The sequence below is a fragment of the Populus trichocarpa genome, chromosome 1 (genome assembly GCF_000002775.5).
Source record: "Populus trichocarpa isolate Nisqually-1 chromosome 1, P.trichocarpa_v4.1, whole genome shotgun sequence".
In the NCBI taxonomy this organism is placed as follows: Eukaryota; Viridiplantae; Streptophyta; class Magnoliopsida; order Malpighiales; family Salicaceae; genus Populus; species Populus trichocarpa.
In genome coordinates, this window is record NC_037285.2 from 47748365 (window position 1) to 47759899 (window position 11535).

Here is an 11535-nt window from a genome sequence, read left to right on the forward strand (position 1 = left end):
GAAGGAAGATGAGGAAGAAAAAGAAGAAGAAAGAGGAGGAGGAGGATGAGAAGGAGAAGGGAGGCTGACCTCTAACCTGACAGTGACATTGGTGGTGCTAGTAGCAGAAAGATGGTAGTTTCAGGTGGCTATAGGGAGAAGATGGTGGCCACCATTGCGATTCCTTTTTCCTTCTCTGTGTAGAGGCACAAACTTCTTTTTTTTTTTTTTTTGGTTCTTGTCTCTTCTGTTTTTTTTTTCTGGTTTTTCAATTTTGTTCCTCTTCTCTTCTATCGTTTTTGTTCTCTTTTTTTTTTCTGTCCTCTCTATTTTCCTTTTTTTTTCTCTCTTTCCTTCTATTTTTTATGTATGTCTTTCATCTTCCTTTTGTGCCTTTCTTCGGCTTTTATAAAGCGAACTCTCAGGAATATGAAGCAGACTTTCAGGATTCGTTACAATGGTAATGGAGACGCATGACGGGGCGCAGGGCAGTTTTTCTTCTTCCTGGTCTAGTCTGCTGAAGAAGATGAATAATGTACTTTGAAACGGTGTTGTTTCATTCCTTAACTGATATGGGGAATTACAATTTGCCCCCCTAAAGTTCCAAGTTTTTATGATTGGACCCTTATTCATGGAAAATCTCCCTCTTTTTTTTGCCTCTGGATAAATTGTAATTGGACCCCTGACCCCTGGACTTTAGTGCTATTTACAAAACAATCCTTAATTTCTGAATTATTCAATTCAGTCTTTAATTGACTCTTCAACTTTTATTTTTTTCAAAATTACCCCTAGAAAAATCAATTAAGCTCCCTTTTGTACCCCTGCCTTTTCACTTTGGTCCTTGGACTTTAATTTCTTGCTATTTTAATCCAAATTAGCCCCAAACTTTGGTACTTCTTCAATTAAGTCCCCAAACTTATTAATTCTTCTAATTTTTGACCAAATTGACTATCAAATTTAATTTCTTCTAATTAAAGCCTAAATTGACTTAAAAATAAATTTTCATTGCAATCAAAACCTTCATAAACTCAATTAATCTTTCAACAAAATCTAATTGATTCCTTTTATATATATATATATATATATATGATTTTGGACTTTTCTTCCTTAAATTGATTTTTCTTTGTCAATAGAGCCTTCATCAGTCAAAAATATATTGTCAGATTTTAATATTTGTATTTATGAACTTCCTCAACCAATCTTTGACTATTTTCTGGGCACCCCTGTGTATTCTTCTAACTACTATATATTTTTTGGTTTTCTTCCAACAATGTTTTTGATATATTTTTTTGTGTGAGAGCCTAAAAATGGGTAACAACACAAAAATCTCATGCTCTTTCATAGTCTTGTGGGGTAGTATATTGATAGTCGAACCATCATCCACCAAGATACGATTCACCATTTTTTCATCGACATGTCCTTTAATAAAAAGAGGTCAATTATAAAGTTTTGATCCAAGCAACAAGTCTATATTTGTAAAGGATATCTCTATGGTGCATACACCGTGAGACAAGTTTGAAGAGTCATCATAATTTTTCTTCATGACAGGTTCAGTAGGAGTTTTCTCTTCATCAACATGATAATAAATAATAAATATATTTCATCCTTCTCATCTCTCTTGGCATGTACTCATTCAATGTAACGAACTTTCTTAAGCTTTGAGCTGGAAAAACCTCATTTCTAACTGGTATGGGCTTTCATCAAATCTTTCGGTGTATCAGCTTATCAATTAGCTTCCTCACTATTGAGATTCTCATTATAGTTTGCTTTATCATCTACTTGCGCTTCTTCCTTCCTCTTCTACGGGTGACTAAAATCCATCATTCACCATCATAATTTTCAGATGAATTAGGCTTCAAGTTACCAACTTGAGGGGCAAAGGTTATATATAAAGTTTGATTTGATGATACAATAAAGCTCAATGGCAAAATGACGCCAAGTTCTATAGGTTCAAAGGAGCCGAAACTTAATGTAGGGAGCGATTGGTGTGGGCTAAATTGACCATGGTTGTGATATTAGAGGCTGATATTTCATGTTAAAAAATGATGTCAACTGAATAAGATTTGCCTCAAGCAGATCATCTAGCATCGATTTCCCTCGACCTTTAGAGTACTCTTTCCAAATCTATGACCTTCAAGCTTATTTCTCTTAGACTTTTGCATAGTTAATAATGAACTTTTAGCTATCGTAATGTTAAATTCCATGTCGTGTGCTCAAGTAGGAAATTCTTCAAAAGACTTTGGTTTGATGCCTTGTAAAATATAGTGTAGTACTAATCGAAGGCATTACCTTTTAAGGAATGAACAAATTGTTTTACCATGGTTATGAAACTCATGTTCCAATTGCTTCCAAATATTGATCAAACCAGACTCCAAATCACTGTACTAGTCGAAGGCATTACCTTTTAAGAAATGAATAAACTGTTTTACCACGAGATCACTTTCTTGATGTGATGATATGAGAGGTAGAGATGTCCCTAGTGGAGTTGCTAAAAATTTATAGACATAATTTTAAGCACCTGAAATTATTAAATATATGACTAGGTATAATCTCTATCTATAGTATTCTTTCAAAAGAATAAGACAATCCTCTGATTCTTCTCTTGGATTTGATATATGATGAGTTGATTTATTTATGAAATCAAGTCAAGATTTGTATTTTATAAGAACTCAGATTTAGATGTGTATTACAAAGCGAGATTCAGTGATATGATGCTTTGAAGGGTATCTTTGATTTGTCTTCAAAATGGTGTTGAAGAACTCTTATGAGGCGTTTAAGCTTGATCCAACAGAGTTTTGTTCTTTGTAGACTTCAAGCGTAGATGAAGAAGGCTTGAGAACTTTAGAGAGAGCTTTCTTGCTTGAAGAGCCTGTTTTGAAAGCTTTCTTCTAGGTTGAACTCCTTTATTTATAGAGGTTTGTAGGGGCTCTCAGGTCCTTTTCCAATGTTACATGACATGATTTTATTAGTGTATCTTTGTTGATAGGATCTTGCATTTATGACAAGAAATCTTGAATATCTCTTCCCAAGTGTCAACCTTTCATTAGCTAAAAAATATATGAAGGCTCATTTATTTTTCATGTCATTTACTTTATTTTATTTTAATTTTATTCTTTTATATGAAAATAAAATAACAAATGACACATGGTGGAATTTGATTTGTAGAAATTTTGTTTCTACAGTCTCATTGTCCCAGCCACAACAGAAGTTTCAGCAGATTGTTCCCCAGCAACATTAGTGATTGTCTCTCCTTTTTCCTTTCAAGGCAGTATGAGTCTTTTTGTTCTGTTTTAAATGCAATGGCATAATGTTGTTGTATGATAAGACTCTAGGGCATGTTTTAAAATTAAAAAAAAATGAGATGCTAGTTGATGTTCAAAAAATTATTAATTTTTATTTCCCCACATTCTTTTACCCTTTCGTATTTAATATATGAAATTGTGAACTACATGCAAGATGTTTTTTCAATATAAATAAATCGGTATTTTTTTCAAAAAAAAAAACAACAAAAATCTTCCTTTTAAAAATACAATTTTATTTTAAATTGCATATGACTAAGTCTCTCAAAAATAAAATAAAATAAAAATAATATCTTGCTTAAAGAAAATAAAATACATGGTGTTTTAATATTTTCATACAAAAACTTAAAAAATATATATTTGCATGCATTTTGGATTTAATAATCAGTTTACTGAATTCATGAGAATTTGACCAATATTTCAATAATCTCTAAAATTTTAATTCATGAGAATTAATGATAAATATTCTGGTATAAATGTTGGACATACAAGTAGGTTGATATTTAAATATCAAGATTTGACTAGAAAATTCTCAAAATTATTTTGAATATTCACAAATTTTAATTAAAAATATTTCTCGCCACAACACACGAGTTGTGGAAAACCCTTTTATCTTTTAAGATAATTAAATATATCAGGCATCTCCATGGATCCTTTGCATTAAAAATATTAATATCTTTCCTAGCAATAATGAGTCCTCTAGTCTTGGAATCTTCAATAAAACTAATATATCTAAGTTTTGCAACAAACTTAAACCAAATAATTAGATAATGACTCTTTCTACACCGACACCACACGTAGACGTACCACAAAACGGTAGGGATCAAGAATTGATAATTATCTGAGTCTCAACAGAGTAGGGATCTCAGAAGAGCCAATAGAGGGGATACGAGATGCATCTAACCCTGATAGCAACTACCAGGCGACAACAAAACGGTAGTGACCACTCCAGATGAAGGAAAGAAAGCAAACCACAGAAATCTTGATTTTAGTGAAAGTAGTCTGAAAATGGATAAATAATTTACAATACTTTCTTCAAAGAACTGAAAAGGGCTCGACAGAAAAATCGTTTTGATCCAATCCAGGGTCAAATAAAGACAACAAATGGGCTATCGAGGCAGTCACCACTATGGGGGAAACGAGCCTTTCATAGCAGTCATCACTATCTCTTTCATATGCTCCATGGACTCAGCAAAAAATGGAGTGTTGGTCAGAGCAAGCCACCCCAATCTAGTGTCAGACAAAATTCAGAGAAGATCATCACCTGAAACCAGAGCTAAAAACTCCTTATTTCATTTCATTCCCGCTCTTCATCACCTGAATTTTTTTTAGTGGTTTTTATTTAAAAATATATTAAAATAAAGTATATTAAAATTATCAAAAATATATTTAAAAGAATATTATTTTGATTTTTTTTTCAATACCAAATATACTTTTAAAATACACTAAAACACAATTTAAAAAAAAAATCATTAAATCTCTATTTAAAAATAAGGGTAGCATGAAGAATTAAATACATGATTATTACTTTTCAATTTATTGTTTTTAAATTAATGGTTAACAGAATCATTTTTTATGGCATGATGACCGGTCACCTCGAACCTGTTTTAAGGGGGGTGTTCAGCTCTGGTTGAACTAAAATTTTGAAAAAAATTTACATTTTTTATATTTTAAATTAATTTTTTGAAAAATATCCTTCTTAAACACCCCTAATTTATAATGAGCTCACCAAATTGTCGTGGAGATAGCAATATATATATATAGTGTTCCGTACTGGTCCATTATTTTATTTTTGATAAAACTATTCAAGCATTAATAATTAATTCCTCCTTCCAAAATGTAAAGAAATATCGTTTTTCAACTAAATATAGAAAAACTATATATTAAAAATATCATGTCTCCGCTCTTTATTTTCATTAATTACAAAGCTCTCTCAGGGTAGCGGGGATTTTTTTCTTTTTTGTTTTTTCAATATGTATATTTCTATCACAAGATTTTGTGGGCATTAATTGTTAGAGAATAATATAAATCATATCTTAGGACCTCACCTAACAGCTTAAGCTATTGAGTTGAGATGATTCTTTGACATGGTATCAGAGTCTTGATGACCAAGCGGTTACGAGTTTGAATCTCACTATCCCCATTTATTTGATAAAAATTAAGCACAAGGTAAAGTGAACCTGTGCAAGTTTCAGCTTAAGCTTTTAGATTGAGATAGTTCTTTAAAATTAATACATGAATTTGCCTCCAATGATAAATATTTATGGATCTGCTTTGTATGTATAAACAGTAGATAAGGAAAAAAGGCACTATATACGCAATATACCAAAAAACAAAACGTAATATAAGTTGCTATATATAAAATTTATTGAATGTCATAATATAGATAAACAGCTGGGAATTCTTATCTAGTAACACTGCTATATATCTCGAGCTTCCCAGCAGCAGGACTAAAGGAAAATGGTTACTAATCACTTTCTGCCTTGAACAAGTCCAAACGCTTAGCAGTTGAGCATTTTACTCGCCACATGGATTCATGGAATTCTTTGTACGTAAAATCGTTATATATTGCTGGATGATCATCGTCTATCAACTTCTTAGCTGGTCCTATCTCCGCATCATCTGATGGATAGCAATAACTGGCAATGGATACACGCTCTTTCTCACAATTCACTATAGCTTGATGAAGCAAACTCTTGTATCGACAATTGCTAAGTGCCTGATACCAAAAAAAAAAAAAAAAAAAAAAAATAATAATCATAATTAGTCATTTTTTTAACAAATCTACCTTTAATTATATAAGTGGTGAAACCAATTATTTCCATCTTGTATTTTTGTCAATTCATTAACAAAGTTCCTCTATTTCTACCAAAAAAAAATATATAAATAAATAAATTTCCTCTATTATCACGTCAATCAAGGAATCTTAACTTCAGTCAATGAATCTAATTAAATAATATATTAGTCAATAAAGAGAGTTAGGATAGTAGATGTGAGTGGTGATCTTAAAGGGCATAAAAGAAAAGTTGATAGTAATAACTCAAAGTAGTAAAAGAAATTAATCAATTGATATTGGGATAAATTTTCAATTTTGACAAACTGTACTCAATTCATTGAAATGAAACATACAGTAACTTGTTCAATCGAAATCGATAATAAAGGAGTTCTTTTGATGAGAATATAGTATACAAATAATGATTTTAGCCATTATATTGCATACATATTAATCATGCATGCTATAAAACAAAATTCTAAATCCCTTTTATGCTAGTTTACGTAAAAAACTTAATGCTAATGTTTTCTTTGATGCATATTTTTCTAAATTAGCATAAGAAACAAACTATTTATATCCATATTCAGAAATTTATAAAAATTTTATTTTGAATCACTTTAATTAGCATGTGTAGATCAATATGTTAATCACCTGCAACATATCTCCAACATGGACAACGACGGCATTAGGAATAGGATTAACATCAATCCACTTATCATCGTTAATAACCTGAAGTCCAGGCACATCATCTTGCATCAGAATAGTGATTAAAGTTGGGTCAGTATGAGTCCTGACTCCGTAAGTGACATCTAGTTCTGACTCCTGACAAGCTGGATAGAAATTGATGGATACATAATGTCCTTTCAATATTTTGCCTATATAATCTCTTTTCAGGCCTAAGCTCTCTGATATGGCCTCAAGTATTGCTACCTCCACCTTTCTAACACTTGCACAATATTCACCAACCTTTTCCCTGTCAAAATTGTTTAAATATACCGTGAAATACGCGAATAAAATAATTAAAGTGAAAAGGTCTGGATAATTATATTAATGTGAAAATTTATTTGCCTGAAAGCAGGAGGAGTCGAGGGCCACTGGTTCTTGAAATCTTCGACGGGGTGACAGTGAAATTTCAAAGATTGTCTTGAAACAAAGATATTCCGGGTCTTATCTTGAAAACCTGTAACCAGCCTGATGATACTGTTAGGGTCAGATGAGCGAAATTTCAGTCTTTCTTCTTCTGGCAAGTGGAAGAAATCTCTTGCCGTGTCTAGCATGTTGTTGATCTTCATTTCTGGAATTCCATGGTTCTTGACCTGATCATGGTGTAGCATTTAATGTTAGAATTATAACATTCCAGCATATCATATGCACCATCTGAATTATAATATATCGAATTACAACAAAAGGAGATTTTAACTGCACGAAGAATATATTATGAATTGTGAGGAGTGGCAAACAAGATAATCAAAGTCAAAGGCGGGGCTTATGTTATTATTATCGCTGGTTGTCTGCAGCTTGTTTTCTGCTGTCCTTATTTGGTCGACACCTATTGGCTATTGCTGGTTGCCATCCTCTTATTGAAGGCTAGCTAGGTGTATTTCCTTGAAGCTAGTAGTAGTAGTAGTATATCTTTTTTTCTTTCTTATGGAAGGCTAGCTAGATGGTAGTTGTTGTCTGCAGCTTGTTTTTTTTCTGTCCTTGTATTATTTAACACCTATTGCCGGTTGCCATCTTTTTTTGCTTTCTTGTGGAAGGTTAGCTAGGTGTGATGGTATCTTTTTTGCTTTCTTGTGGAAGGCTAGCTAGTAGTAGTTGATTTCCTGTGTAAGGTTAGCTAGGTGTGGTGGTATCTTTTTTGCTTTCTAGCTAGTAGTGGTGGTAATCTTATCATCCATTAAACTAATTTTAACAGAAAAAAAGGAGTTAATTTAAGAATAAACACTTCGAAAGTTATGAAGAATGTATGCAATTATATAATTTTTGTACCGCAAAAAAGCCGTTTTTCTCGCATGCATGGCCAATCTGTTTGACGAACTCAGAGCGCTGAGGACCGAGAAGACCTTCCATGTCGATGATAGGGGTAGAGCCATCAACTGATGTATCAACACCAGAGAGAGTTGGAACCTCTGAAACGGGATCAGTGTAGGTGAAGGGACCATTTTTGGGCTCTGATAATGAACGGTGATGGGCATCAACTTGTTGCAGCATAGTGGGAGACATGATTGAAATTCAAATGCACTTGACTTCAATCTACAGAAGCTTGTGGATTTGATGATCTGAGTATGTTGGTTTGCTGTTCTATAATTCCCTATTTATAGGAGGAAACTACACAGGAGTATCAAGCATCATGGTATTGGTCTTGCACCAAAGGAAACTACATAGGAGTATCAAGCATCATGACAATATTGGTCTCGCACCAAACACTTTATCTCTCTATGTTTTTTTATTCTCCTAGTCAAGAGATGAATAAGTCTTGCACAAAAAGCACGGAAACTAATATAGTTTTTTGCTTTTTAAAATATTTTTGTTTAAAAAAATATAAAATTATTTTTTTATATATTTTTACTTATGCTAGCATGATTATATTTTACTACATAGATATTTGTAATTCGTCAAGAAAGGGTAAAAAGAAAAAAAAACAGCGACTAACTTTAATACATTTGGCCATCTACTTTTGTGTCGGAGATAAAGTTGGGTTTGATAATAAATAATAAAAGAATAAAAATTTACTAAGAATTATTCCATCTTAATAATGACAATCAGACGTTTAATTATAGGTGAACATCATTAATTATCTGGCTAAAAATTAAGTTGTTGTGATGCAAAAAATAAAGGAGCTTTCTCTTATAATGTTCCAATTATTAATTACTTGATTCAAAGAAAATAAGAATTGAACTTTAGCTTAGTAATTACTTTGATTTCTCTCTTTTTAACATCAATTTTTTTTTAAAAAAAACTTTGGTATTCATAAAATGTAAAGAGCTCGATACCACCATACCATAAGCTTATTAATGCCTTTTATATAGTTCAAACTCTTTGTTTATGATTTTCATTTTTTTTTCAAATCCAACTTAACAAAGTTTATTTAAAAAAGCTTTAGTTGAAACAAGGTTTATGATTAATTTAGGAGGCCTGCGTAACGAAGTAATCATCTCTTATATTTATATAAGTAGGGCAGAATACAATAGTTACTATGCAACGCACTGCGCAGTATAACTCTATACAAGGAAAATATAATCTTTCCTAAACTACAACACATTCCATAATACACCCCCTCAAGCTGAAGGTGAGTTGTCCATTTGAAGCTTGGACCGTAAATAGGCAAATGTAGTGTGAGGGAGCGGCTTAGTAAGAACATCAGCGAATTGGTCTTTGGAGGGTATGGAGCGAATATGTATCTTCTTTTTTAGCAACTCTATTACGAACAAAGTGATAATCAACCTCAACATGTTTGATACGTGCATAAAACACTGGATTAGCAGACAAATAAGTAGCACCCAAATTGTCGCACCAAATGGTGCTAACAGAACTGAGAGAGAAGCATAAATCTGAAAGCATATAACAGAGCCAAAAAAACCTCAGTAATACCATCAGCTAAGGCCTTAGATTCTACTTTAGTAGAGGAGTGAGCAACAGTGCGTTGCTTACCAGATTTCTACGATGTAGCCATCAGTAGATTTTCGATCATCAATACTCCCTGCCCAGTCAGCATCAATAAAACCATGCAGTGATAAAGAGGAGCCTCGATTAAGGTGAAGGCCAAAAGAGGACGTACCTTTCAAGTACCGTAAAATATGTTTGACAGTAGCCCAATGGCTCTCAGTATGCATAAACTGATAGACTTTGTTGATAGCATAACAGATGTCTGGTCTAGTAAATATGAGATACTGAAAAACACCTACAATTTGCCGATAACGAGTGGGATCTAAGTATAAACCACTAGGCTATAAACCGACCTTTGAAACAAAAGTTGGTGTATCAACATGCTTGCAGGATGACATACTAGCCCGACTAAGAATATCAAGAGCATATTTGTGATGACTAAGCATGATCCCCATGTTGGTGGGAGTGACCTCAATTCCCAAAAAATAATGAGCATGACCTAGATCTTGGAGTTTAAATTCTGAATTCAACAAACTAATAAGGCGGCGAAGTAGAGTATAATTATTACCAATGAACAGAATGTCATCTATATAGACAAGAAGATAGCAGATATCATGATTCATAGTTAGAATAAATAAAGAGATATCAACCTTAAAAGCGCGAAAGACAATCGATAGAAGAAAGTCACTCAGTCGTGTGTAGCTTGTTTTAAACCATAATGTACCAAGCCCGTGGAGCTTGTTTTAAACCATAAAGGGACTTGTGAAGGCGACAAACATGAGTGGGCATAGCAGGGTCAACAAAACTCGTAGGCTCTTGCATATAAACAACCTCTTGAAAGGAACCATTGAGGAAGACATTATGTACATCAAACTGATGAATCTGCCAATGGTTAGATATAGTAATGGCAAGGACGAGCCAAACAGTAGTCGATTTAACAACAGGACTGAAGGTTTCAGATTTATCAATACCTTCTTATTGAGTGAATCTGCGTGCAACCAAGGGCGTCTTATAACTATCAATAACACTATCGGCCCGACACTTGATTTTGTAAACCCAACAACAACCAACAATATTCATGGAAGGTTCAAACGGAACCAAGGACCAAGTGTTATTATCATGTAAGGCTGTGATTTTAGATATCATAGCAGACTACCAACACAAAAACTGGTTAGCATCTTTCAAATTTAAAGGTTTGTGATCAGAGGAACATGTTACCTATAAGTGTGGTAGCAGCGAAGAAACAGAGCTTGGGTTGGCAGACCTGTGCTGTTGGGGATGCAACACCATATGGTGTTGACGAGAAACCACTGGCGCAACAGACCTGACTGGTGTGGGCTGCTGTGGGAGGGGGTAGCTGGAGAGATCAACACACATATCTAAAACTGGTGGAGACAAAGCAGGACACTATGAGGAAGATGAGGGCCTAGACAATGAGCCAGATTGCTCAATAGAGGGCGGAGCAGAAGGCTCAACAAACCTAGTGGTTGTGCTGTCTGGAGCTACAAAACCTGAACCTGCAAAATGATTAAATAAACATAACGACAACTAATGGTAAAAGGACCTGTTTAGACAAGGATGATGGTGTTTTAGTTGATGGAAAGTGTGTTAAGGTAGAAAGATAGGAGGGAGAGGCTGATTATGGGTTAGAGTCAGGGATGACAGAAACATATACAGTTTCAAGAAAGGAAAAAGACTGTTCATGAAAATGGATATGACTAGAGATGTAGACACGATCAAAAGACAAGTCGAGACAACGATAGCCTATATAACATGAGCTATGCTCTAGAAATGCACATGGAGTATAATGAAAATCTTACTTATGAATATTATATGGACGAAGAAAAGAAAATCATAGACATCTAAAAGTGCACAAGA

The 11535-nt window shown here is 33.5% G+C and overlaps 1 protein-coding gene across 1 annotated transcript; it reads right to left on the reverse strand.

Annotated features, from left to right (window-relative positions):
• Nucleotides 1-5601: 5601 nt before the first annotated feature.
• On the reverse strand, nucleotides 5602-8437 carry LOC7490715 (protein DMR6-LIKE OXYGENASE 1). Its single transcript, XM_024582772.2, has 4 exons — nucleotides 8041-8437; nucleotides 7120-7367; nucleotides 6703-7024; nucleotides 5602-5997 (listed from the first exon to the last, which is right to left on the reverse strand). Exons 1-4 carry the CDS (start codon nucleotides 8272-8274, stop codon nucleotides 5746-5748), a joined length of 1056 nt encoding a protein of 351 aa, XP_024438540.2. The 5' UTR covers nucleotides 8275-8437; the 3' UTR covers nucleotides 5602-5745.
• Nucleotides 8438-11535: the final 3098 nt, after the last annotated feature.

Excerpts from the sequence above, each read along its gene's own strand:
- LOC7490715 (XM_024582772.2), bottom strand. The coding sequence starts at position 8,274 with ATGTCTCCCACTATGCTGCAACAAGTTGATGCCCATCACCGTTCATTA. Across the intron at positions 7,368-8,040 it reads AGAAAAACGGCTTTTTTGCG|GTCAAGAACCATGGAATTCC; the intron begins GTACAAAAATTA and ends CACCATGATCAG. Across the intron at positions 5,998-6,702 it reads ATGTTGGAGATATGTTGCAG|GCACTTAGCAATTGTCGATA; the intron begins GTGATTAACATA and ends TTTTGGTATCAG.